General features: G+C 44.7%; 1 protein-coding gene across 2 annotated transcripts; it reads left to right on the forward strand.

The window, feature by feature from the left end:
* The first annotated feature begins 2,446 nt into the window (after positions 1–2,446).
* On the forward strand, positions 2,447–17,395 carry LOC104014724 (b(0,+)-type amino acid transporter 1). Of its 2 annotated transcripts, XM_087777133.1 has the most exons (7): positions 2,447–4,612; positions 6,196–6,329; positions 9,217–9,346; positions 11,371–11,495; positions 11,939–12,026; positions 13,601–13,666; positions 14,475–17,395. In XM_087777133.1, the coding sequence occupies exons 1-7, from the start codon at positions 3,869–3,871 to the stop codon at positions 14,706–14,708; spliced, it is 1,521 nt and encodes a 506-aa protein (XP_087633259.1). In that variant the 5' UTR covers positions 2,447–3,868; the 3' UTR covers positions 14,709–17,395. The 2 variants fall into 2 exon arrangements, with proteins under 2 accessions (XP_087633259.1, XP_009465676.1); XM_009467401.2 differs by lacking the exon at positions 13,601–13,666 and having other exon boundaries at positions 14,475–17,392.
* Positions 17,396–24,099: the final 6,704 nt, after the last annotated feature.

Consider the following 24,099-nt stretch of genomic DNA (forward strand, 5'->3'; position numbering starts at 1 on the left):
TTTTTTTGTATTAAAAAAATAAAATCTCGATCCCTGCACGATTTTGTAAATATAATATAGGTGTCTACCTCCGAAGAAAGTTACCGGCGATGGCTTTGGCCACTCCATCCTCAGATTGTGGGTTATTTTTAATTCTCATTCTGAGATTTGTAACTCTTTCCCAAGCGTGGGACAGGGAAGCCAAGCCCGTAACTGTGTTCCAGATACCAATCCTGGGACCTGAAATTAAATATTGCAAAATATTTGCCCACATGTTTTGTCTAGTTCTTACCACTGACATTGGCCTTTACCTTAAATTAGCTTTCTCTAGTCCTTGTAGCTATTGCTGGGATAAAAGTAGCCCTAAACACATTAAGGAGAATTTTCATTCACGACTCAAGTATACTCTCTATTTGTGTTACCTTAATATTGAAGAACTAATGCTTATTGTAGGGTTTCTTTTTCATCAGTAACGCAAAATGTCAAAACCAAACGTAGAGTGAGCCATGTTTCACTGGACAAAGCTGCCTTATTGTTTTGAGACCAGTAGGTGGCAACCACCCATTGCAATGTCAAAGGTAAATGAAAAGTGAGAGCTGTTTAGGTAGGGGGTTTATTATGTGACAGCTTGAGCAACAAAGGTTTGCTACTCCACATAAGAAGAAAGCGGTACTTTATATTTACTCCTGCTCACACACATCTTTTGAAGGGGAGGAGTGAGATACCCTTTGACATAGCCAGTTTTGACAAATGATAATTGTGGCAATCCATTTGACTAAGATATCTTATGGCTGCTCCTTACTGATGATACCAGTCAAAAAAAGAACAAGTCAATGGAAAAAAAATCTAAAGCAATCAGACTGTCTTAGCTTCCACAGGAATAACCTCAAGTTTTTATCATTATTAATTAGATTCATTATTACTTTAGGTAGAAGCAGTTAGAACTGAGCAACAATGATCCTGGGATTGGAAATAGACTTCCCTTTAGGAACTGACTGAAGCTATTGAGGTACCAGTTAATTAATCCTTGTTATCTGAGTGGTCTTATAGAAATTTTTTTGACATGATCAAATTTGAAGATATTCTGATTCTTTCTACAACATTAGATTAAAAGTTCTTAATTTCTAGGAGCAGGAACTGTAAAGGTTTGAAAAGATCATCTCAGGCCCTCCAAGAACCTTGCATTTACACTTTAGAAAAGAAGCTCTTTCATTGAAACAGGAAAACAATTATGGAAATACATCTGTAACCTTACTAGAAGGATACTTAACTACCTGTAGTCATATTAAGTTTTCCTTTAGCATTGATTTAGCCGTATTTTGTGAATACATTTTCAATTAGGATTGGGATACATAATACATGTAGGGATGCACACAGAAGTAGAGTGTCTATAGTGCAGAAAAAGCCAGACCTTTAGACCTCTGAAAGATTCCAGCATCGCCTAACACTATGATTAGCAATTTTACAAATAGCTAAACCAGCTAACAAGAAGAGTGCTGTCACTTAGTAGAAGTAAAACAAAATACTCTTCATTACTGGGATGCCTCCCTCCAAGTTCTCGAGCACTTTGCAAACCATTAACTTGAAATCCATTAACTTGAAATGCATTAACTTGCATCCTTGCAGTACAAGGTGTGTATGTTTATTCTCAGAACTCACATCTTTTCTAGGAAGACTTAAAAAACCTATCTGATACAGATAAAGTAACCTTTCACTCTTGTTAAACCTACAGCTTGAACAGCTGTGAATTTTTATAAGGGACTTTGAAATGAGGAGAAATCCAGCTGAGATCCATTTCCTAGTGAATACTAGTGAGTTGGTATTAGGAATGGCTTCTAATGTCCCTTACAACCCCCCCAAACTTTACTCATTATTTCCTTCATCTAATAATAAGATTTATACTGTAAAAAATCCCTGCTCTTAAATGAGTGTCATCTTTTAACCCCAGCCAGCAGCTAAGCCCCACACAGCCGCTCACTCCCTCCCCCCGGTGGGATGGGGGAGAGAATCGGAAGAGGAAAAGTGAGAAAACTCATGGGTTGAGATAAAGACAGTTTAATAGGTAAAGCAAAAGCCGTGCACACAAGCAAAGCAAAACAAGGAATTCATTCACTACTTCCCACCGGCAGGCAGGTGTTCAGCCATCTCCAGGAAAGCAGGGCTCCCTCATTACTTGGGAAGACAAAACACCGTAACTCTGAATGTCCCCCCTTCCTCCATCTTCCCCCAGCTTTATATGCTGAGCATGATGTCATATGCTATGGAACAGCCCTTTGGTCAGTTGGGGTCAGCTGTCCTGTCTGTGTCCCCTCTCAACTCCTCGTGCACCCCCAGCCTCCTCGCCGGTGGGGTGGGGTAAGAAGGAGAAAAGGCCTTGACTCTGTGTGAGCACTGCTCAGCCGTAACTAAAACATCCCTGTATTATCAACATTGTTTGACTTCTTTTTTCTCTGAAGAAATTAAAGGCCCTCAACCCAATGCTAAAATTTGTAAAACTTTATTTGCTTCAGCATGAGAAATTATGTGACTTGTATATGTTGTTTTTCTTACAGGCCCATGAGTTTTGCTCAGAGTCCAAGAGTTATCTTGAACTCTTCTTGCAGAAAACTGCAAAGCTAGTGAGATGATTAAAAAAAAAAAAAAAGCGAGCAAAGAGAAATCTAAATGATTTAGAAGAGAAGGAATTTTTAGACAAACAATAAAAATACTTTTCTGTTTATATTCATGCTTTTTTTAGCTCCAGTGGTTGAGGAGGACAGATAGTTTTAAAGATTCAAGGTCTGCTCTTTCCATGAAGGGCTGAGGAAGGTCTCACTCCTGTTTTCTGGTACTTATCACACCAGAAGTCTGCAAGAGACCACCAAGGACAGGAACTCTCCTTCTTTACAGTTGCAGTCAGTAAAGTTTAGTTTAAGTTCAAAGGAATCCATAATGACATTCCCTTCTGCTCAATACTTTGTAGATATTCCAGATCACAAAATATACACCCTCATGCACTGTAACAATATTCAGATTTGTAGCAGAATCGTCCCCAAAGTCTGAAATTTTACGTGTTAGATATCTAAGAAGGCGTCAGTGGCATTTTCAAAAGCTTGTACTTCTAACGTTTCTCTTGGGTGTGCACTGGAATGTATATATGATTAGCAGTGACAAAGTACTCTGAAGATCATGGTCTGGTAAGAATATGCATACCTCATGTCCATTGGCCAAAAGGGCCCATAAAAATGTAATTACAGCCTTTTCACTCTTCTCCTGCACTTTCTAAAATCTGAAAAAAACAGAATTGCCCCCTACTACTGTGCAGAAAAAACAATCTCTGGACTGTTTTTAGCAGAACATTTCAGTGTCTTTGATTAAGACACTGGAAATGTTCCTCGCTGAGCAAAGCCATAGCATGTTGGGCAACAGGCTTGTTTGTTTAATCGCTTTATAGTGGGGAATGAAAATATGACTGAGCACTAAAGCAGGTGCTTGAGCATTGACTTTTATTCAAAGAATAAAGTACAGATTTGCATGGAGATTTTGCTTACCTGTTCCTTATTTCGGATACCATTTGAAGCATAATTTAAAGGAGAGGTAATCAGGGACACAGTCCAGTAAGGTGCTGAGTGCCTCTGAGGTGGCGCTGAATGCTATCCATTACCATTGCTTGCAATGAGATTTGAAGGTAATCAATCCCGGCAGGATCTGAACCACGATAAATTACCAAGATAAGATAGGTAATGAAAGAATGCAAAACGCGGAAGGTAAGTTTGTATTTCTCAGCAGTGTTCAGTGTGACTTTTGTAATTATTAACTTAACCCTAAAAGCCTGAGAGAGTCCTTATTCAAATGCCTCAGTCTTGTTCTATATTATCTCCTAACAACAATATCTCCTAACATTTCCACAATGAGGAAAAGGAAGACAACAGATTCACCTCATTCGTCTTCAGATCTGAGTGAAGGGAAGGAGAAATTAAGACTGAAGCGAGAGGTCGGCCTGATTAGTGGAGTGTCACTAATTGCAGGCACTATGATAGGCTCAGGGATCTTTATGTCCCCTGAGTGGGTGCTACATCATATGGGGAGCCCTGCCAGCAGCCTACTTATCTGGGCAGCATGTGGTCTCCTGGCCATGTTTGGAGCCTTGTCGTACGCTGAGCTTGGAACCATAATTAAAGAGTCTGGAGGAGATTATATTTACATCTTGAGGATTTTTGGTTCTTTTCCTGCTTTCCTTTTTGCCTACACTTCTGTTATTCTGGTGAGACCAGCTGGTTTGGCAGCTGTCTGTCTGAGCTTTGCCGAATACGCCGTTGCGCCGTTCTACCCAGGATGTTCAGCTCCACAGGTTGTCATCAAATGTACAGCTGCTGCCTGCATCCTGCTTTTAACTATCATCAACTGTCTCAACGTGAGGCTGGCGACGTCTATTATGAACATTTTTACAGCTGCCAAACTCTTGGCTTTGCTGGTGATCGTGGTGGGTGGATTGGTGCTGCTTGCCAAGGGGCAAACTCAGAGTTTTCAAAATGCTTTTCAAAACACGACTGCAGGTATCGGGACAATTGGAGTGGCGTTTTACCAGGGACTGTGGTCCTATGATGGCTGGAACAACCTGAACTATGTAACTGAGGAACTGAAGAACCCTGAGGTGAGTGAGTGAGCTGGGTTTTACTTACTTAATCCTGCTGCTAATATGTTTGATTCTATCTATGATTGTGTTAAGAGGGGTAATCAAGGGGTTAGAGCATCATGGAAAGACTACTGAGCTTTCCTCCTGGTTTGTTCTGTCTTGTGGGGCAAGACACCTATGGATGTGTCCAGAAAGGATAAAAATGAGTCCCTAAGCAAAATAACAGCCTACCCACAAGAAAGCACTAAAATACCCCTTTGACTGGAAAAAAGCTATTAGGCAGCACCTGGATGCTTTGGGGATGAAGTTTTTTCTAAGTGTTTAGAGGATCTCACTGTAGACACCTGGATTTATGCAGAAAAGCACTCACTGCTACAATCCATAGAGGTTTCTTAACACCCTATATTCCCTAAAAGACTTGGTCCATAATGTATACATCAAAAAACCACTTATCTCTCCTCATTGCTTGGAGGGGAAACTTTAGAGCAAGCCAAGCCTCACTGGAGAGGGAATCTAACTCTCTGAATAACCCTTGTCTTTAAATGTCTGCTTTTTAGGCATTGTTCTGTCCATGCTATAGGCACTGAAGTAGCTCACTTGCATCTCACATCAGCCCTCTCTATGCCATATTACCTCTTTTCACAGATCAGACATTACAGCAGTGAACAACTCTTTTTTAGAAAGAGCTGTGTGAGTGCAGAGTGGATAGAGTATGCCTTCTACCAGTGCAGCAAACAAGATTTTACAGATTAAATGAAAGTACACAGCTAAATATTAATCTAAATGGCAGCAAAGATCCTAGGGTCATGTGGGACTCTCTCACGGGACCATGAGCACTGATATTACAGACCCTTGCAGTGGCAACAGCATAAGAAATTGCTGTATCTCGTCCTACGGTGGGAATGGGGAATGCAAAAAATTGATATTTCAGGTTTTTAGATGTATACAGTTGCTCTATGGTTACCCTACTATTTTCTTTTTTCCAGTGCTTTCAGATGCATAAGGTAGTGTTTGCTGATTTTATTGAGCCTTAAAATGGTCCATGAAGTTCCAAGACAGCATCCTGTCACTAGGAAGAAAAAATGAATTCCTTCCCAGAGCAAATTTCCCTTGTGCTGTCCAGCTTTGATTTAGCCTTTAGAGCAGTTAAATGTGATGCAACACACACTGGTACTTAATCCATGTCAGTGGGATGTTCATGGGAAGATGCAGCACACCAGGAGACATAACAGACTAGTAACAAATAAATCAATATTAAAGTAATCAAGAAGTATGCAACAGACATCCTGGGCAGCTATGAACCAAAGTCTTTTTGAATAAGATTTGTGGGGTTTTTTTGTTGTTTGTTTTTTAGTTTTTGTTTGTTTTTTTTAAGGAGTAGCTTTTGAAATGTACAGCCTTACTATTTGCCTGACATCTTTGGGAGACTGGTGTAAAAATTGCCATGTGAATCTGGATCTAAGTCTTATTCTGTGGAAAAGCTTACTGAGCGAAGGAGTTTGAATGAGAGACGTGGGTGGTGGCAAAGACAAAACAAACCAAAAAAGCCCAGTGCAGGCAAAAATGTGCTGCACCCAACACTCTTGTCATCCCTTTTCCAGGTCACCCTTCCCAGAGCTGTGATGATTGCCATTCCCTTGGTTACATGCCTCTATTTGCTGGTAAACGTGAGCTACTTAGCAGCCATGACTCCATCTGAACTGCTGTCTTCAGGAGCTGTGGCCGTCACCTGGGGGTGAGCTCTGCTTGTGGCAACACAGCCAATGCAGTCCTGTAAAATATGGGTTGTGTCCTGAGTTTCAGGACATTTAGGTGCTATTCCCAGTGGGAATAACAGCACTGCTTTGGTCAGGCCAGGAAGACCTGTCAGGCCATGTTACAGGGAAGCATGGTGCCAGTCCCCGCTCTGTCACCTTCAGGGTGACCTTTTTGGTGGCCATCCCCTACCAAAGGCCAAGGCTGACCAGCCCCGTCTGGCCCATGGTCTCCAAGGTGCACCTAGGCTGCTGAGATGGGGTGCTCTGCAGCACACCCCTTACTCACCATTCCCATTCATTCCCACTGGGAACCTGTGGCTCCCCTCCAGCTCATGTATTTCCCCATGGAAAGTGGCGACAAAGAGGGGATGAAGTGCACACCAGGAGCATCTCCCACAGACAGTGAGGACGCAGCGAGGGTGCATATCCAGACCTGGGGACTGGGAGATGCCCCACATTTTAGATATTTCCAGAAAAGTGGAGAGGACAATGTGCTGCCCCACTAGCGCAGAGAAAGTGGTTTGGGAGTGAGACAGGAGCAAACTGGGTGAATCCTGTCCAGTCGGCACCTGGAAATCAGACCAGACCAGAGTCTTTTGGTTCAGTTTCTCCATCTGTGGGGAAATGGAAAATGACACTGATCTCTACAACACCTCTGAGAATGAGAAGTGTTATACATGGATTAGGTAACCTTTGTAATTGTATCTTTAAGGTGGCTTCTGCTTTTCCAGACTTGCACAGAAACTATTTGTACCTTCCATCAACCTGAAGTGTTTGGTGATATTAAACAGGCTCTGTGCAAGACAAGGATTTTAGGAAGAGAAGGAAGGGACCGTCATGAGAGATGTAGGCACCATCAACTTCTAGCCAGATGATCTTCCACCAGAACATCCAGCCTTAGTCTAACTATTTCCAAAGACACAGAATCCATGATAGCCCTAAATGAGTCATCTGGCAGAAACGATGCCACAGTATATCCAGACATTATGTTGCTGCTCATCCTCTTCCTAAAAAGTCAGCAGCGGCTTTGCTGCTGTGTGCGTTTCACAAGATCTCCAGTTTGAAGAACTGACTGAGCTCTTGCTAGATGTGTTCTCTTACAGCCTTTCATGTCATTATAAGCAGGAGCTTTTAAAGGTCTAGTGCTTTGTTTGAACAGGTTACAAAGCCTCACTAAACTGCAGTGTCATGAACTTTCTCTGCACTGCCTTTCCCATCATTCCAGATTAACAAGTTATTTGTGAGCTTCCTCCTTTTTAACACATCTCCTTTTCCTGCCTGATTAACCTTTTCACCCCGAGAGTGCAATTTAGGAAGAAACATTGAACTAGCAACCAGAAAGCTGGGCGCTCAAAAGCCTGGAGGACAAGTAGATAGCCACAGGCTGAGCAGGGTGTAATGGCTGTGGTTCACGAGCAAGAAAAGCAGCTATTCAGGCAATTAAGGAAGGATGGGAGGCTTATAAAGAAGCCAGAGGAGGACACATCACATTTAAATGCATTTATTCCCCATATAAGAAGAAAACTGCTAGGGAGAAACATTGTTCAGTGATGAGAGGTGCAGCCACAAAAGGAGCTCGTGAAACTCTCCCCAGCATTTCTTTGGTGCCAGTGATTTAACAGCACCTGCAGATCTCAGTTTGCTTGTAAGAACTTACTCTCAGTAGCCCCTGTAGTTCATTTTCAGGGTCCAAACAGCAAAGCACTGATCTCATAAATGCAAAATACACAATTGCTAAGGATTTTATTATTAATTTTGTGATATATGTTGTTTTCCCTTGAGATCTTGAGGTTATGGAGTCGCATGATCATAGGAGATGCCCAGATTCCACCATTTTGAAAAAGGGAAAAAATTTAGTTCTGGTTATTGCAAGTAGCTTAATAACTTGAAGTCTGAAGGACCATAACCCAGATATTAAGCTTCTAAACTACATTTTTGAAATTATTGTGGTAGATAAGCTCCTGCCACGATTTTGGAAAGCCCAACTCTTGTTTTTTGAACATTTGGGATAGGTGATACTAAAAAAAGAGTACATATGGCTTAAAGCCATACAATTCAGATGGAAATATCAAATGTTTTAAAAAACTTTTGAATTTTGGATTTTTGCCAATTAGATGAACAGTGTGCTTGTGTATGTGTGTGTGTACATTTATGTGATAATTACCCCAAACACCAGCATTTATTACTCAATTAATATTCTTCATGCTGCTTCATTCCAGAAGACAAGCTTCACTTTTAAGTGAGAAGATTATCATATCTTCCAAAGATTTACCTTGAACTCTGTTTGTAACCTTGCTACTTATTCTGTTATGAACAAAGCAAAACATAAATGTCTGAATATGTTGTAGAACCAAACTTCTGAAATTCAAACGATTGCTTTGGCTTAAGCCTGATTGACAGAGTAGCAGAAATACGTGCATATGGGATTAAAGGGTTAAATTCTTATGCATATTGGCGAAGAGGTTAAAATGCAGGATATTTCTTCAGGTCTGGTGGGAACAGTTTTTATGCGATTTCCAAGCTAATATTGTTGGCTGTAATAGCAATATCTCCAGGATTTGTGCCACAGCACCTGTACACAAAAAAGGGGATTTTGGCTGTTGTGACAGCTTTGTACACCATTATAATGTAGACATATGTAGATGTATATACACCAGGCAGGAAGGAAAGCTGCCTTTTCTGCACAAGATGAAGTTACCAGTGACTAAATATTATGGGAACTGGAAGAAGGCTTTAAATCATTAGAAAAGCATTGGAAAAAAATTCAGTGAGAATAATGGAGGGAAGAAACCTGTCTGGTTCTATGATGAGTATTTGATACACCTACGAGCTGGATGTTATGCTGTGAACTCTTTCCCACCTCAGGGACAAAGTCCTGGGCAGTTGGGCATGGCTCATCTCCCTGTCGGTGGCACTGTCTACGTTTGGTTCATCGAATGGCACGTTCTTTAGCGGAGGCCGCGTGTGCTACATTGCTGCAAGGGAAGGCCATATGGTAAGGACAAAAAAAAGGGGGTCTGGCTTGCTTTGAGCAACTTTACCCTGTTGTGACACTAAAGCAGAGAGGAAAACACCATGTATGTTCAACTGGTAGAGTGACAGATCTTCAGTGGTTTGTTTCTTGCTCAAAGGCTTTCTTCCCCATCGTTTTCAAATGTAATGTATATGTTGTCTCCTGACTTTCTTCTTCAACCACGTAATTTCAGAAAGATACATAATTACATCTAGCCTGTATTTTAAGAACAGCTTTGAGATGAACAACTGAAATATTGCTGTATTGGAGCACCTGGCACAGGCTCTGGGGTGACCTAGCCTGCCAGGGAGGGGAAACCTGGCCGTGCTTGTGTGTTGTAAGGCACCCTTGCTCGCACTTGGGAAGGCAGCCCAGCACTGGCAAGCTGCCTTTGCAGGCAATACTGACTACGCAAGCTGGTCTCAGGGGTGTTCCAGCCTTCCCATGGGGTAGTGCAGTTCAGATACAGAGTAGGATACCTCTGCTTTTCAAGCTTCATAGCAATTGCAAGGTGACACTGAGCCTCACATCTGCCCTAGCTGGGGTTTGTAATTGGTTTCGTTAGGTGGGGCCAAATCTGGTAGCCCAACAGAGGTCAGGCTGCTGGAGCTCCATGCTCCCTGGTCCAACTGGTAAGTTGAGCATGTGTTCCCAATAGGCAGACACACACAAACACAAGCATACAACATATATATACACACATACATAAGTATATATACGTGTGTATATATATGCAGACAGCAGGCCACACAGATCTACACATACAGCCACGCTGCTCAGCGCTCACACAAACACTAGCACAAAGAGCAGCAAGGGTCTCATCTTGTTGCCCTCTCTGGCTGATCAGGGATCTGTTAGTGGGAAATATATATATAAAGATATGTACAATGTGGGTGCCTCCAGCAGCTGGGCTCAGACATTCAGTCTGCCCAGTAGCTGCCCCTGGATCCCAGTCCCACCAGTTACTGGTACCAGAGCATACAAGCCCCCGAGGCTGCTGCCCGACTCCAGCTGCTGGTATGGACCCCCTCACTCACAGGAACACCCCCCCAAACCTTCTCCCTCTTAGTCCTTCAGCTGAGCTGCATTTGTCCTTGGTTTTGAGCAGGCACGTTGTGTTCCTCATGGACCTATCTGCTTCTTTGGTCCTCCCTCCCCACGCCATCTGGGATTTCTGCTCTCAGGTGCGAAGGATACCGCCCTGCACCAGCTCCACTCCTTGTACACAGGAGGGAATCTTTTATGTAGATGAATGCCCAGGTTGGTGGAGATGACTGGGTTGGTGGTTACTGGTCTTGGTGGTTACTGGTTCCACAGCTTCTCTTACTGATGACAGTGTCTGCTGTATTGTGGCAAGCTCCGTGCTGAGCAGTTCACAGATGTTCTGAATTTGACCGTACCAGACTAAGAGCTGAACGCTGATGCCATTTCTCAGACACTCAGCTCTAGCAGAAGTGCTTGTATTTATTTTGGTTGGAAAGAAAAAAAAAAGAAGCCTTTCTCATTAAACTTTCCCAATGAACCAAGCAATAAAGAGTCTAATAATTCTCTCTGTGTTCTGGAAAAAATCCTGGTTGCTTTGCGGTTGGTTGCATAAATGTTTCAGGAGTAGTACTCGTCTCATTTTCCAGTCAGCCCAAGAGAAGTCACGTCCCAGAGAGACGTGACAGAGGGCAGAAGAGTGGGACCATGCACAAGGTCCTGGTGGTGATCAGGAAAGCTCTGATTTGACTCAGCCTTTGTCACACTGGGAGGTTGAAAACCTCACTTGGCTGCCTAAACTGAGCACATATGATATGAAATCAGTGAGACACAATAAAAATAGCCTTGAGGGGGGTTTCCATGTTTACACTCCTCGGAGTTGAACTGCTTTTATATTATGATGCTTATTTGATGATGAAGAGTGGCTCTGGCTGCAGGCAGAGCTCCCACCATCAGCTGAAGGGGATGAGTAAGGACCTCCAAGTACGTGATATGACGGTATATTGTTTTGCTTTGGCTTTCAGCCAGACATTCTGTCTATGGCTCATGTGCGATGCCTCACGCCCTCCCCTGCTCTGCTGTTTACATCTGCTATGTCTTTAATAATGATAATACCAGGAAGCTTCACCAGTATCGTGAACTTTTTCAGGTATGTATGTGTAGCGTTTCTGTTTGCACTCCCTGTGGTCCTGGGTTTTGACATATTGCTTTAGAAGTATTTTCTTTTAATATTTTTTTGAGCCTAGGCTATTGCTTTCTAATAAATATTGGGGAGGGGAGGGGGTGAAGAAAGAAAAGAAAGAGCTTAGGAACCAGCATCTTTGCAACGCATGAATGCTTCTGTCACTATATACTTAACTGGATGTGATTCATTCTCATATTGAAATGAATCTGTAATATTCAGATCATTCTAAAGTTCTCATTGTTTGTGCTGGAAAGGAAATGAATGTAAGAACTACTAAATTTATATCAATATTCTCCTTTTTAATTGAAGATATGAACATCTGGGATCTGGAAGGCAGGACTAACATTCCTGGATGACCTCACCCCAAATTTCATGCTGTCTTTTTTTTTTTCTTCTTCTTCTTCCAGTTTTATAGCATGGCTTTTCTATGGCATGACTATTTCTGGTCTCCTGTATTTAAAAATCAAGAAACCGGAATTGCCAAGATCTTACAAGGTGAAGTAATAGCATAAAAGCCTCAAACCCTTTTCCTTTATTGCCTAAATGACTAAAAGAGCTTTAGGAGAAAACAAAGAGTGCTGGGGTTGGTTGCTTACGGGTTTAGTGTGGTTCTCCTTCCTTTTTTAATTTCACATTTTGTCTCAGCAAAGTCAACAAGGGGCAAGATAGTGTGAATATACAGGCATAAGTCAAGGTTGAATTCTCTGTCTTGATAAGTTAATAATGCACTGCCCCCTCACTGTAGAAAATATATCTACCATATCCTCTTTTTTCTTAGAGATTTAAGAGGAAAATGAAGGATGATTTTGATCAACAATGCATTTGCCTATTCATGCTCTCAGAGCTCAGTTGCACTCCTCAGAGAGCAGCCCAGGCGAAAGAGCCTTGCAGAGGACAGAAAACCCAGCCAGAATGCCCCAAGTCCTTTGAGATGGCCAGGGGACACGTTCGTTCCCCAAAAAACAGCTAAGTGTTTTTAAGTCCTCCTAAATCAGGAGTTACCTGTTCTTCCCCCCTGGATCCGCGAGCAAGCAGGACCAGGGAGGTGATGGTGCCCCTGTACTCGGCACTGGTGAGGCCGCACCTTGAGTCCTGTGTTCAGTTTTGGGCCCCTCACTACAAGAAGGACATGTAGGTGCTGGAGCGTGTCCAGAGAAGGGCAACAAAGCTGGTGAAGGGTCTAGACCACAAGTCTTATGAGGAGAGGCTGAGGGAGCTGGGGTTGTTTAACCTGGAGAAGAGGAGGCTGAGGGGAGACCTTATTGCTCTCTACAACTACCTGAAATGAGGTTGTAGCGAGGTGGGGGTTGGTCTCTTCTCCCAAGTAACAAGCGATAGGATGAGAGGAAATGGCCTCAAGTTGTGCCAGGGGAGATTTAGATTGGATATTAGGAAAAATTTCTTCACAGAGTGGTTAGGCATTGGAACAGGCTGCCCAGGGAAGTGGTACAATCACGGTCCCTGGAAGTATTAAAAAAACGTGTGGATGTGGTGCTTAGGGACATGGTTTAGAGGTGGATCAGGCAGTTAGGTTAACAGGTTGGACTCAATGATCTCAGAGGTCCTTTCCAACCTTAACGATTCTATGATTCTGTAAGTTGAGCTGCAGTGCTTCCTCAGTGACTGAGGAAAATATTTTTACAGAAAAGAATCCTAGGAGCAGGGGAGTGGTAAGACCTTGAATGCAGAACAGTGACTTTTCCCTGAGACAAGCTGAATGAACATGCTGGTTTTCATGGAGTTCCTCCAGGAGACAGATGACAGGTTGACACTGCCAGGCTGTGTGGAGCAATATCGAGTGTCCTGTGGGGCTTAGCATGAAGGAGAAGAGCAGTGCTCTATTAAGTGTTCCAGTCACTGGCTTCTGTGGCTCTGTCCTGAAATTAGGATGCTGAATGAGGACCTTCACCCAACTTGTTGGCTGAATGAGCTTTAAGGAAAAGAAGTTTTGTTTCTGCAGTAGTGTTTCATACACTGTAAAAAACTCCTGCAGTCCTCCAGGTCAGTCCCCTGAGGATGTCAGCCTGCTGCAGCCTTTGGCTTGATGGCCTAACTCTTTCCTTAACTAGAAGCAGCTCATGTCTGAAGGTTCCAGGTCAACTGACAATGTATGGCTGACGTCCTGCAGAATCTGTGTAAGTTTTGCAGGTTTATATTTAAGGGTAAGATTTCCCTTGGTTTGAAAACAATCATTTTTATTAGCATTGTGCCAAATGTATTAGAACACAGTATGGAGGGAGCAGAGTGGAGCAACCCATTAAGGCAGATGAAGCCAATGGTAGGTCTTCTCCACGCTCTCACAGGTAACCATGAACAACATTTCCTTTGGTCTATATCAGTGCCCTTGTGTTGGACAAAAGGCGCAAAAGTAAAAACTGGAAAATCCCAGCTAGAACATTTAGTTTTTCACCTTGTTGTGAAATCGTTTTGTCTTGTGCATTCACTAGGCTTTGAAGGAGGTTGGCTTCAAATTTAAATGCTTTATGACCAGGCTTATAGAAGTAGCCTCTGAGGTTGTCTATCCACCTATCTGTCAACACGTGAATAAAACCTTTTTGCCCGAGGGTGTTAAAAGTTCAGTTATGCGATTTGTGCACGTTGCTGTGTGGTTTGTCTATAGCTCGGCTTTTGGATGCAAGGTAGTAGGGAGAGCAAGAACAGACCTGGCACTAAAACCAGCAGTTTGCATCTTTAGGTCTACGAGGGCAGGGAAGACGAAGGGTTAGGGTGTGTGGCACTGATGTAGCTCTTGCAGGGATGGTCAACCTTGGAGTCGGGGTGGGCTGGGAAACAGGATGTCTGGATTAATTTGGATTTCTGGCTAATACTTCAGGCTGCAGCAGGGATTAATCTAACAAGCCTTCTGCATGAATTTCAGGGTTGTCCAGACCCACAGTAGCCCAGGATTACGTGAATCTTTACGCTGATGTTTTGCTTTCGCAGGTCCCAATTGTCATCCCTGTAATCGTGCTGATAGCGGCTGTGTACCTGGTGTTAGCTCCCATCATTGATCAACCCCAAATTGAGATCCTCTACATCGTCCTGTTCATTTTCAGTGGCATCATTCTTTATTTCCCACTGATTCGCTTCAAGTGCCACCCTCGCTTTTTACAGAGAGTCACTGTACATCTCCAGTTGTTCCTGGAAGTCGCTCCGACCACCAGGGATGCAAACTGAGATAACGTCCTCCTGGCATATGGCTGCCTGCCCCTCATGGTTTATCCCAGCACCTTGGTTTTCAAGGCTCAGAAAATATTTTTTCTGTAAGGGAGAATGAGTAGAATAAAAGTGTCACTAAAACGTCTAGATGAGAGAGACTAGAGCCATGACTCCTCACATTTCCTTAAGATTTGGGGGACATGTTTTTCTCATTTTCAGCTCTGCCTTGGCAGATTACATACAAATTCCAAAGGAATACGTGCTTTTGATTTTTCCATCCCAAGAAGAGCTGTTCATCAAAACTTAGCTGTTATATTTCAAGGCAACAGACAACAAAAGACTGTCAGTGAAATATTATTTCTATAGCAGTCTGTGACCCTAAGCCATTCTTGGCAAAGCCTTTAATTATTTCTGCCTAATTCTGCCCACTGTGACCACAGAGCTTCTCAAATAAATAAAGCGTGGGCATACCATGTTCACAACAAAAAAAAACATTTTCCACTCAGGTATTCACTCTAGGAGTGTGTTTTTCCCTTGCTCCTTCCAGTCCCAGGTGCACAGTCACAACAGTCCTTGCTCTGTCTCAGTACATGGTTCCACCACATTTCAGCCCAAATCATCCTACATCTCCCATAGAAAAACCTCTGACGTGAGACGAGCAGCGCTTTAAAGCTCTGTTAGTTTACTCAGTTGAGAATGCACTTGTCATCTGGGATCCATCCATTCGTGGTGAGGACACCAGCAACATCACTTAAGTACCGACAGTCACCCAATACCCTTCCCGTAATTCCCCCAAAGAGAAATAATTTCTCTTCTGACAAAGTAAGCAAAAAAAAAAATCTACGGTATATGTGCTAGCAAGATACTGTCATTGTGAATTAAAGAAACCACACACTGGGCTACATTAGAGAAGCGTGGCCAGCAGATCAAGGGAATACTCTGTCCCATTGGACTCCACACTGGTGAGGACAGACCTGAAATACTGCATCCAGTATTGAACCCTGCCTGAGATGTTAAGGCTGGACTTCAGGAAAATTTCTTCACCACGAGGGCACTGCAACCTTGGAGCAGTGTGCAGGAAGGTGGTGACATCTCAGTTCTCATACATTTGCCGCCACTGCCTTTTCCACCAATTTCCATGGTTCTAAAGGCACAGCACAAAAAAAGTCATGGGCTGTGCTCTCACCCACACCTAACACACTACAGTGGCTGTTGTTGCCCATTACCCTGAGGCTCTACCCTTTTTCTCTTGTTCTAGGGGCAAGAGAGACATTATATGCTATTTTCTTTCCATTTGTCCAGATTGTTCCTGGATGGGACCTGTCCTGTCATAGGCTAAAAAGGTTGAGGTGTTAGTCCCTAAAGTGTCTTGTTGTGTCTCGAAGTACCAACTGCTCCTCAGGTCAACTTTCTGTCAGCATTTCTTCTGCAGATCCGTACCTAACACTGCATTCCTGGAACAGGGTCACTTGATCCTCCAGGCCTCTTCCAGCCCATCTCAGAGCTGTGTATCTGATTACAATCTCATTCTGCAATGCCACCCCTTCTGTTCCTTGGAGTGGTGATACCGGCAGCTACAGAGACGCAACAACGGTCTTTTTTTCCAAGTGTTAGATATGATAATGGGATCGGCCAGTTGCTGCTTATCTTCTAAATCCTTAGCTTAAACAGTGTTTAGGAGGATTTCCTTCCACTGCTTTTACTGGAGTTGTCGACAAAGGCCAATGAAGGAACAGTTTTCCCTCCTGAATCCTATGACAATGCAAAATTCTTGGGATGCCACCTTGTCTTCCCTCCCTGTATACCTTGATGGAGAGTGTGTACTTAAAGGACTGATAAGCTCAGGAGCTCTAGGTTAACATCCCACCACTGCCCTAGGCTCTTCATCTGATGTCAGGCAAACTTCTTAAAGGATCTGCATCTCAGCTACTTATCTAAAAATGAGGATAATATTATTTCTCTGATTATAATTTTTTTGAAACAATCCCTGTTGCCTACACATATTTATGGAGCCTACTACATGGGATTGTGCTCTTTTGAAGATCTGCAGTCCATGCCCAAAAGGTGGGAATTTAGAGGCTTATTTAAAGGTTAGACATGCACAGTATTTGTGGCTTTAGCCACCTATCCTTGCGTACCCAAGTACAATCAAGGTTGGTATTGTCTGCACATGATTTTTGTGGAACAGGAGTTATTGCCGCTGTTTGATACTATGGGTGTAGGACACTATAGATGATGATAAGACAAAAGAATTAAGTGGTTTGCTCAAAGTCACGCAGGAAATGTGTGGAAAATGTGACTGTTTTTCCCAAGGTCCAGTCAAGCATCTTACCACGTAGCCTGTCCTTTCTCTCTGAGCACCTGTAACATATGAACAATAATAATGACCACAAAAAGACTTAACACTTTGGATACGTAGCCTTTATATGTTATTGGTTTGTGTATGGCTATAGGGCAGCTGAAAAGCTGCAAGCATCATATTTTGCACCAATCTTATTTTCTATAGATATTACTGTAACAAGATGTTCTTTTTATTTATGTTGCCTATAGTTTGCAGGCGCAGGTGTTTATAATGCCAAAATGAGATGCTGAAAGCTCAGAGAATGGCAAGATAATTACAATAAAATGGACATTAAAATGAAGTGAGTTGACGTGGTTGTTTCTGTTTTTCATCCAAGAAAAACAATTCCATACAAATTTTACTGCATGAACATAAACAATCAGCATCAGGCTCATCTCTCCTTGGATGGAAGGTTTAACTACATGCGTGGGTGCTTATATGTGCGTACACTCATTTTTCAAAATGATTGCTTACCTATTTCAACGCCAGCATATGCAAATCAGAATCTCTCTTTCCTTCATCAGGCATTTGCAATAGAAGTGTCAGGAAGAGGCAGCGTGTCCTTGCCATTCACTACTGCAGCACAGTAACAAACGTGATGGCGAGCAGAGCTCTACAGCTGCCGTTGCGTGTACAGGTCGTGCTGTAAGATCATGTTGGTTATGTCTGTCTCTGAAGCTCCAGATCCATGTGAGCTGTGCTTAGCCGTTTCCTTCGTGGGCTCTGAGGAAAACTGGGCTATCAGCATTGCCCTCAAGGTAATCATAAGATCTATACTTCACCTCAAGACCCTGAGTGTAATTGAATCCCACGCTTCAGCTGGCAACCTGCAACCACCAGTTGGGAGTTTTACCTTGGTGCACAAAGCTGAATGTATTCTGGGTCTTTTCCTGACTTCCTCAGAAGCATCAGAGATGGGCTACACCTGGGGACAGTCAAGGATGGTCCAGTGTGTGAGAGGGTACAGAAAATCCTCCTTTGGTGATTTTCTGATAAGCCTTGCTCATATGCCCAAGTTCAAGTGATCATTTGTGGTCGAGGAGGAGTTTCCCCTTGGGTGAGACAGAACAGAATCCGTAATGATTTTAATTTTCCTCTGTTGCAGAAACACAGTTCACCCACTTGGATTGGCTGGGTTTATCTTATCAGTTTGCTGCCAGTGCAGAGGGTTTGGTGTTAAGTCTCTCTTGCTCTTTCCTGGGACACAGGGAGTAATCAAGGCCTCACTGGAGCCTCTCAGCAGTGCTAACTTGCTCTCCAGGTCATCACGCTGAGGGGATTGTGGAGCTTCTGTTTTCAGAGATGAAATAAATACAGCCAACTCTGGGAATCATAGACCATTAAAGTGTGGGTTGGAACTGACCTCTGGAGGTCTTACGTCCAACTCTCTGCTTGGAGCAGGACTATTCCCCCCACCAGATCAGGTAACCTGTGACTGTCTCGACACGTCTTGCAAAACACCGAGGATGGAGACCCCACCATCTCTCTGCGCTGCCCTCCTGATAAAGAAATTCTCCCGAAGTCCAGCCTGAACCCCTCAAGCCACAGCTTGTGGCTGTTGCCCTTCACTGTATCATCTGCTACTGCCAAAGAGGTTGGCTCCGTAATTTTTGTAACTCTCCTTCATGGACTTGCAGGTTGCTCTTAGATTGCCTCTTATCCCTCTTTTTGCCAGACTCAACAAGCCCAACTCCCTCAGCTTCTTTACGTAGGTGGTGTGCTCCAGGCCTCTAACCATCTTGGGAGCTCTGTGCTGGACCCTCCCCAGTTCCTCTGCTTCCCTTTTGAACTTGGGAGGGGACAGAAAATTGGATTCAACATTACAAGTGTGCCCCTCATAGCTGTTGAGTCTACAGGGACACTGATGTCCCCTGATCTGCTGACCGTACTTCTGATGTAGGCCACTATGTGTAACCCCAGCTCCTTTCAGACAGTCAGTTCTCAGCCTGTATGACCACGGGGTTGTTCCACCCCAGATGCAGGACTCATGCTTCTCATTGCTGAACTGCAGGATGCATCTGCTGGCCTAATCCTCAAGTTTCTCCAGGTGCCTCTGGATCGAAGCTCCACCATTTGGCATGTCAGCCACTCCCCCTAATTTAGTACCACCTGCAAATTTGCTGAGAGCACATTTTGTCACGTTGTTCAGGTGGCCCATGAAGATACTGAACAACACTGGCCCCAGGTTCAACTCTTGTGGTACTTACCACCAGCTGCTGACCAGATGTCAAGTCACTGATGTAGCCTTAGCTTGCTATGTAAGGTACACGCTTCTAAGAGCTTCAGCTAACTCAGTGGAAGGCAATGGCAAACCCTTATTTTATACCGTTGGTGCTAGTATAAGAAACTTTGGATAGGCTGTGATAAATCTACCTGTCAGGATGAATCAGTCTAGCAGTTTAGAGGGATCTATATCTTGCTGTTTATCATTTATTGACTAGTTAGTTGAATATCATCGGGGTCTTTGTGTATGCGACTCATTCCTTGTGAAGGAATGATTTTTGCTAAAAAAGGATGCAAACCCAGGGTCATACAATAAATGGGTGGTCTTAGGTTTTTGAACTAGCAGTGAGACTAACGGGTAGTGAAATAGCCCATCTGTTTTTAGAATCAGGCTACCATGTCAACTTTGTCCTCAGAGACAGTGAACCCTATGGCTTGAGTGTCTGGCAGATAAATGATCATATTTTTCTTCTAAAGGTTGGTCATTAATTCATATCATTTAATTTCATGGACTGTGCCCTGGTTTTCATACAGTGAGATGACAAGCAATGCGGGAGCTGAGAAAAGGGAAAACGAGAAGCAGATTGAAAGAGAATTCCTATATGTGCAAGTTTTGGCTTGTATGTCTGAATTACATATGTAAAATCCAGACATGGACAACACCTCAGCAGCAAAGAAACGTGCCAGAAGTTCAGAAATGCCAGAATAAGGCTGTTGGTTCTGCAGTGATTCCTTTCCTTTCTGTTTGTGTGTTTTGGGCCTATCTTTATCTGGGCATAATCTATTTTTTCCACGGCACATCTGTGTCATTAACTCACAAAGTAGAGCAGCAGTTCAGTATTTTGCTTTTTCTCGTTGCTAAGACTGTGGATGCCAGACTTCATCATCACGTCACAATTTCTCTGAAGAGATGGCTCCAGAATGAACCCAAAATTTCAGCAGAAAGTATGAGCCCTGGCACAAGGGGCATCACCACAGCCCCATTGCTCCTGGTCCCTGAATCAGGGATTCGGACGTGCCCCGGGGATCTCTCAGAGTATTGGTCCTGCTGTCCCCCCTTTGCTGAGCCTTACTCCAGGGCTCTGCATGCTCAGCTTTCCACTTGCATCCCAGCCTTTTTAAAAGGAGGCTAATGAGACTTAAGCCTTGCTGGGCTGTTGTGGAGCTTAGTTCATTCAAGTTTGTAAAGTAAAAGGAAATAATCTTACTGAAGAGGAAGCAGGAGGGTCAAATGATGCCAATAATGCTTCTTTCTCCCTAGGCCAAGCAGCCCCTTTTACCTGTACTCCATATTAAGTGTGTAGAGCCTGCAGAAAATACGCAGGGTTTGATTCTGGCTGAAGGGCCACTCCTGTAAGTCATATCCAGCTGAGCCACCGCTTTGGTGTCCTTGGATGGATGCCAGTCCATCAGGGCCATGTGGGCAGCGAAGGCAGCTTGCAGGCAGGAGCCATGCCTTGTGCACAGCGAGACAGCGCAGAGGAGGTTGGATGTGGAGCATGCATTTGAACATGCCCAGGTGATGCTGCAAACTGTCCCAAGGATCAGGGTCCCTGGAATCCCCTGTGCCTGAGGCGAGGCAGAGAGCTGTGCCCCTTGGCGTGAGGCGAAAACTTTGGACCGGATCCTGCGGGGGCTTTGTGTCAGGCTCCCCAGGTACCAGGCACAAGCATGACTGCAGGTGAGGAAGCATATGGTGGCTTTTCATCCCCTTGGTGCTGCCTGGATGCCAAGCTGCTGTGGGGTCAGGAACAGGCCTTAAAAAATCCCCCGCAGCCTTCACCAGCTTCCCAATGGGTTGTGTCCCTCTGCTCTCCCCCAGCACCAAGCCTTCCCGCTCCTGCTGCCCCGACGGCTGGGCTGCCAACCTGCCCAGCAACCCAGCAACCCCCTGCCTGTTTTTCCACTCTCATTTAATTTACTTCGTGCAGAAAAATACCATTCCTCGGATTTGCAATGCAAAAGACTGCCCCAGGCAACACCAAAACACTTTTCTCAGGAGATCTCAACGTGGGCTAAGGGCAGGGGTCTGGTGGGGAAAACCCACAGTACAGGTGAGGCTGACAGGGAGGGAACTGGGCAAGGGGGGCATTCGTCGTGGTTTCACCCCAGCCGGCAGCTCAGCCCCACCCAGCCGCTCACTCACTCCCCCCCGGTGGGATGGGGGAGAGAATTGGCAGGGTAGAAGTGAGAAAACTCATGGGCTGAGATAAAGACACTTTAATAGGTAAAGCAAAAGCCACACATGCAAGCAAAGAAAAGGAAGGAATTCATTCACTCCTTCCCATCAGCAGGCAGGTGTTCAGCCATCTCCAGGAAAGCAGGGCTCCATCACGCGTAATGGTGACTTGGGAAGACAAAACACCATAACTCCAAACGTCCCCCCCTTCCTTCTTCTTCCCCCAGTTTATATACTGAACATGACGTCATATGGTATGGAATAGCCCTTTGGCCAGTCTGGGTCAGCTGTCCTGGCTGTGCCCCCTCCCAGCTTCTTGTGCACCGGGCAGAGCATGGGAAGCTGAAAAGTCCATGACGAGTATAAGCACTACTTGGCAACAACTAAAACATCAGTGTGTTATCAACGTTATTCTCATCCTAAATCCCCAAAACAGCACCATACCAGCTACTAGGAAGAAAATTAACTCTATCCCAGCTGAAACCAGGACAGCATTACACAGCCTTGGGCTGAAGCCTCAGCTAAACCTCACCTCCGTTAGCTCAGACACGCGGGCGTGCACATCCCTGGGCTGTTGTCCCCAAGGCGTGGGTGAGGATCCCACTGCCCACAGGCAGCTGTCAGAGCTGAGGGCTTTGGTCTGGCAGCTCCAGGCCGTGGAGATGATTTTGCAGGGGAAATAGGTGCCGGCAGATGGCGGTGGCAGCCATCTGATGGAGGAAGAGCTCGGTAGCATCGGCCTCTCCTCCTGCGCCCGCGGCGGACAGCCAAGCAGGACAAACAGCAAAGCTGCACTCGGGTGTACAGAAGAGGCCGAGGAAGGGATTAGCTCTCATGCCAAGGGAGTTGTTTCATGGTGCAGCCGTAGGCAGCCAGCGTGCAGCCCCTTGCTTACCCAGAGCCTGCTCTGTGGTACCACAGTACGGCTCGATTCACTGAAATAGCAGAAAAGCTCATTTTGGGAGCAGGTGAATGAGATCCATCAAGCTTTGCTCATGGCCAGACAAATACCAGCTCTGGTGCGAGGGAGAGGGGGGATCCTGCGGCTGGAAGCAAGATGGGGAGAGGGAACAAGCCCTGCCCTCCCGGTCCCTGCACCCCTCTGCCCCCGCGGCCGTATCCCAGGCACCTGCGATCCACCAGATCCACCAGATCCACCAGCACCCACCAGAGCCGCCCAGTGAACAGCACCGGGGAGACTTCTCTTGGGCTGCGACCATGGCCCTGCAGCAACCTCTCCCTGCCCCGGGACAGGGCAGCCTCCTAAGGGCCATTGCTTTTTTGCTTAAAGCAGCAGTGGTTAGAAAGGAAGACAGCTTATCACGCTTAAATCAGCCTGAAGTCAGGCAGATTCATGAAAACTGAATTATTCATGGCTGTATTCGAAACATAACCATTCCCCTGCCATGCTGGAAATCCAGACAAAATGCTTTCATGCTGGAGCTGGATACCCCCAGAGGTACTTCTGTAGCATACTTTAAAAACCCATCTCTTTGTCTTGTCTTGAGATCAAAGCTGTTTGGGAAGCAGAAGCGGCCTCCTGGAGCGTGCGGGACCCTGCCCAGCAGAGCTCAGGGCTTGCTGGAAACCCACAGGGTAAAACTCAAGACTCGAGTTGTGTAACTGAGCACAAAGTGAATCTGACTTTTTCATTTCACTGTCCAAAGTGAGTGCAAACAGATAAACACATGGAATAATGGCAAAGGGTCAATTAGATGTAAATTTTCCATAGCTCGGTGCTTTGGTGGAGGAAAGTTAGCATTTATTTATGATGGGCTGGTCCATAACAGAGAAGTTGTAGCTGTGAATTAGGACCTGTGTTTTGCTAAGTGCTGTACATATGCAGAAACCCCTCAAAAATGAAACCTTTTGCCAGAGTCCCTCTTAGCATAACTGCACCATACAATGCCTGAGCTGCGCAGAAGAAACTCGCTTGTGTTTCAGTGGATGCAGTTTACGTCCTGGAGTCCCAATTACTGTGCAATTCAATGTGCTTTGGATCACACGTGCAAAGCGGGACCCATGGAAATGCTTTGTGGGACAGTGTTTCCTCCAGGACCGTTTTCTTAGAAGAGGTGGGACTGGCAAACAAACTCAGTTTTCCCTTTCCAGCATTCCCTCAGGTAGGACAGCGGGGGGAGGACACTCCTCCTGGGGCAGAGGAAAAAGAGTTATCCGTCTGCCAGCTCGGCTTGTCCACAAGGATGTATCATCTCCCTCCCCACCTCTCCTGTAGGGAATACCAGGATCCATGCTCATGACATGTCAGCAGCCACAGAGATGTCTTGTATTGGTACAGCTTCAAGCAGAAATGGAGATATGTAACCCGTATCATAAAGCTTGCAAAGCAAAGAATACATGTAAAAACAATATACCTGCTTTCTTTTGTAAGAGGACATAGAAAAGAAAGTGCAGAAAGGGCAAAAACTTTGGCTGTCTGCTCTGAAAACGTCCCAGGCAGATGTAGTGAGCCAGCCATGAAAGGCATTAGCTACAGCTAATTAATTCACTAACAACACTTTGAATATTAGCAGGTTACTTTGACCTGATAATGATGCTATTTCTTTGCTACGACTCCGAGCAGCGAATTCTCCAGGGTTATGATGCATTGTCTGGCTTTCTTCAAGCCACTGCCCTGGGACCCATGTTGCCCCCGGGAAGCTGAG

Source organism: Nipponia nippon, unplaced genomic scaffold, assembly GCF_047370975.1.
Source record: "Nipponia nippon isolate SJK-2023a ecotype South Korea unplaced genomic scaffold, ASM4737097v1 scaffold_4, whole genome shotgun sequence".
NCBI classification, from domain to species: Eukaryota; Metazoa; Chordata; class Aves; order Pelecaniformes; family Threskiornithidae; genus Nipponia; species Nipponia nippon.

Bases quoted from the DNA above. Each gene is read 5' to 3' on its own strand.
- LOC104014724 (XM_087777133.1), top strand. From the start codon at position 3,869: ATGAGGAAAAGGAAGACAACAGATTCACCTCATTCGTCTTCAGATCTG. The intron at 4,613-6,195 runs GTGAGTGAGTGA...TCCCTTTTCCAG, and splicing joins AGGAACTGAAGAACCCTGAG to GTCACCCTTCCCAGAGCTGT. The intron at 13,667-14,474 runs GTAAGTTTTGCA...TTGCTTTCGCAG, and splicing joins TGACGTCCTGCAGAATCTGT to GTCCCAATTGTCATCCCTGT.